The following is a 2,372-nucleotide window of genomic DNA, read 5'->3' as shown; positions in this document are numbered from 1 at the left end:
CACCGGTCACGACTCTCAGATGAAGCACACGGGTCACGACAGAGGGGCCTCAAGAGCACGGCTAGCGGCAATTCCCGAGCAGCCGCTGAAAAAGGGCCATACAAAGAACACTCACAAAACATATATAAAAACAGAATTCTAACAACTGCCCAAGTAATCCCGCCCTGAAATTGAGGAAAAGGAGACAGGTACAAGCAGAAAACAGCAACAGAATGTCAGGCTAAGTTAGTGATCACATTAAATGTAAATGATCAAAATCCACCAGTTACAAGACAGAATGGCAGGGCAGATTTAAAACATGACCCCAATATATATATAGCACTCATTTTAAATATAGCAATATAAGCAGGTTAAAACCTCAAGGCTGCAGACATATGCAGCATTAATCAAAAGAAAGCAGAGGGACTATCAATGTTAGAGAAAGCAGATTCCCCAGGAAGCTGCCCGGTTCATGAGGCCAGACACAGAGGTGCCGGATAGGTCAAGCCTTAAGGGCAGAAGTGGAAGGAGGAAACAAACAAATCCATGATTACAATTGGAGCCTCAAGGCCCTACTTTTAACAACTGCTAACCAAGCAGAAACACAATGAGAACAGAAGACACCTGGACTCCATCAACCAATAGGGTACTTGTACATTTTACAAACACTCCCCTCAACAAGAACACAGCATATGTTTCAAGTGCACACAGAACATATGCCAAATTGGAGGGTGACATCAGATGATAAAATGATTGCCACTTTATGATCAATACACAATGCCTACACCATTACCTAACTGCCAAGCTACTGGGCATCACAATGCAGTCAGACTGACCACTCCTGACTGTCACAGCCAGGGTCATTCCTGCCTCACCAGACTACATTGTCAATGCAAAAACTAGGTGTGTGGAGTGTTGCGGGGGAAGGTGTTTACTACTGTAATTGCAAAAAGGAGTAGGTAAACCTCCCAAGCCATTTTTACAGAGCTCGGTTTCCCCCGATACCAATGCAAAGACACCGAAAAACAAACTATGGGCCAGGATCTGCGGCAAGGGACATGCAAAGCACAGCCAGGACCTCAGTCAACCATCCCTTTGCCGTATCCTCACACCACACGTGGCAAGGCCTCTCAAAATGAGGGGCTAGTCTGTTCACAGCCTACTTTACCCTCCATCCAACATGTCTACCCCCTGGCTGGGATGCCTACGAACCAGTGGTGTGCTGGGGCGCTCAACAACCAGCTCTCTGGACACACGTGCACGCGTGACATTGTAACTGGCACCCAGGAGGCCCAGTCCACTGTGTACAACGTGCACAGTGCGCCGACACCCCACAGAGCCAATTTCCCTAGGAAACCCTCCTTGATCGCTACTAAGCCTCTTACCCCAAGCCCCGGAGACAAGTAGCTGTGCTCCCACATGCATGGTGAGTTTCTCTTTCTCAGGGAGAGAAGCGAGACCACAGCCCATGGCAGAATAATAATCCAAGCCTTTCACACCAAAAGAAACTCAACCTGATGCTGAGCAGGGATGGAAGAGGGGGAAGTTTTTAAATATACAAATAATCATTGTTTTTTTTAAAAAGTCAGAATTCACTCATTCTGAGCAATGGTCTAAGATCATAGCTGTTGGATCATCAATGCAACTCATGGCCCTCGATTCAATTCCCGCTCATAGCAGACCCTACAGGACAGTGTTGAATGGCCCCCATGGGTTTCTGAGACTGTAAGTCATTAAGGGAGCTGACAGCCTCATCTCTCTCCAGTGGAGCAGCTGGGGGTTCAAACCACTGACCCTGTGGTGAGTAGCCTAACATCGCTCACCACACCCCCAGGGCTCTTGGATCCTGGTCTGCTTTTCCCAAAAAGTTTTGTTCTATTGACCGGGCAACAGCTACAGACACTGTGTGCTTTGTGTTTGAATCTGTGCTTACTGACACTGCCCCACGCAGCCAGGTGACTAAACTGTAATTCAGGCCGGGGCTGATAGTCCCATGACTGCTCACCAGGGTCCTGGCTAAGCATGCACACGCCACTGTGGTGGTCTCCAGGTGTCAGATGGGGCTGTGCCCTTGTGCACCCCTCTGCCCCTGACACACCAGGGCAGAGCGGCGCATCTGGGCAGGTTGGGCCCTCGGTGCCCACCTCTCTCTCACCTAGGCCTCGGTGTACTGCGTGGCCGCCATCCTGTGGACTGCAGCCAAGTTCAGCGTGCCCCGTGACCACAAGCTGGCCCTGCCGCGCAGGCTTAAGGCCCTCCTCTTGGAAATGGCCAGGAGCAGCCCTCAGGAGCGGCTGTCTGCGGCCGAGGCCATCAAGGTACAGCAGTGGGCCCAGCAATGGAGGTGGGTCTCCATGGCTATGCTGGAGGGCTGGGCACAGGTGGGGGGGGGG

General features: G+C 50.8%; 1 protein-coding gene across 3 annotated transcripts in view; it reads left to right on the top strand.

Annotated features, from left to right (window-relative positions):
• KNDC1 (kinase non-catalytic C-lobe domain containing 1) overlaps positions 1-2,372 on the top strand; it is a 35,613-nt gene that overhangs the window by 16,306 nt on the left and 16,935 nt on the right. For all 3 annotated transcript variants that reach the window (XM_045291338.1, XM_045291339.1, XM_045291337.1), the window contains exon 10: positions 2,139-2,297. In XM_045291338.1, the coding sequence (XP_045147273.1) occupies positions 2,139-2,297 (159 nt within the window). The remainder of the gene's footprint in view (positions 1-2,138; positions 2,298-2,372) is intronic.

Source organism: Echinops telfairi, unplaced genomic scaffold (assembly GCF_000313985.2).
Source record: "Echinops telfairi isolate 266 unplaced genomic scaffold, ASM31398v2 ScPeMD7_70;HRSCAF=299, whole genome shotgun sequence".
Taxonomy (NCBI): Eukaryota; Metazoa; Chordata; class Mammalia; order Afrosoricida; family Tenrecidae; genus Echinops; species Echinops telfairi.
Note: the sequence above shows the minus strand (reverse complement) of the source record. Positions and strands in the feature narration are given on the sequence as shown.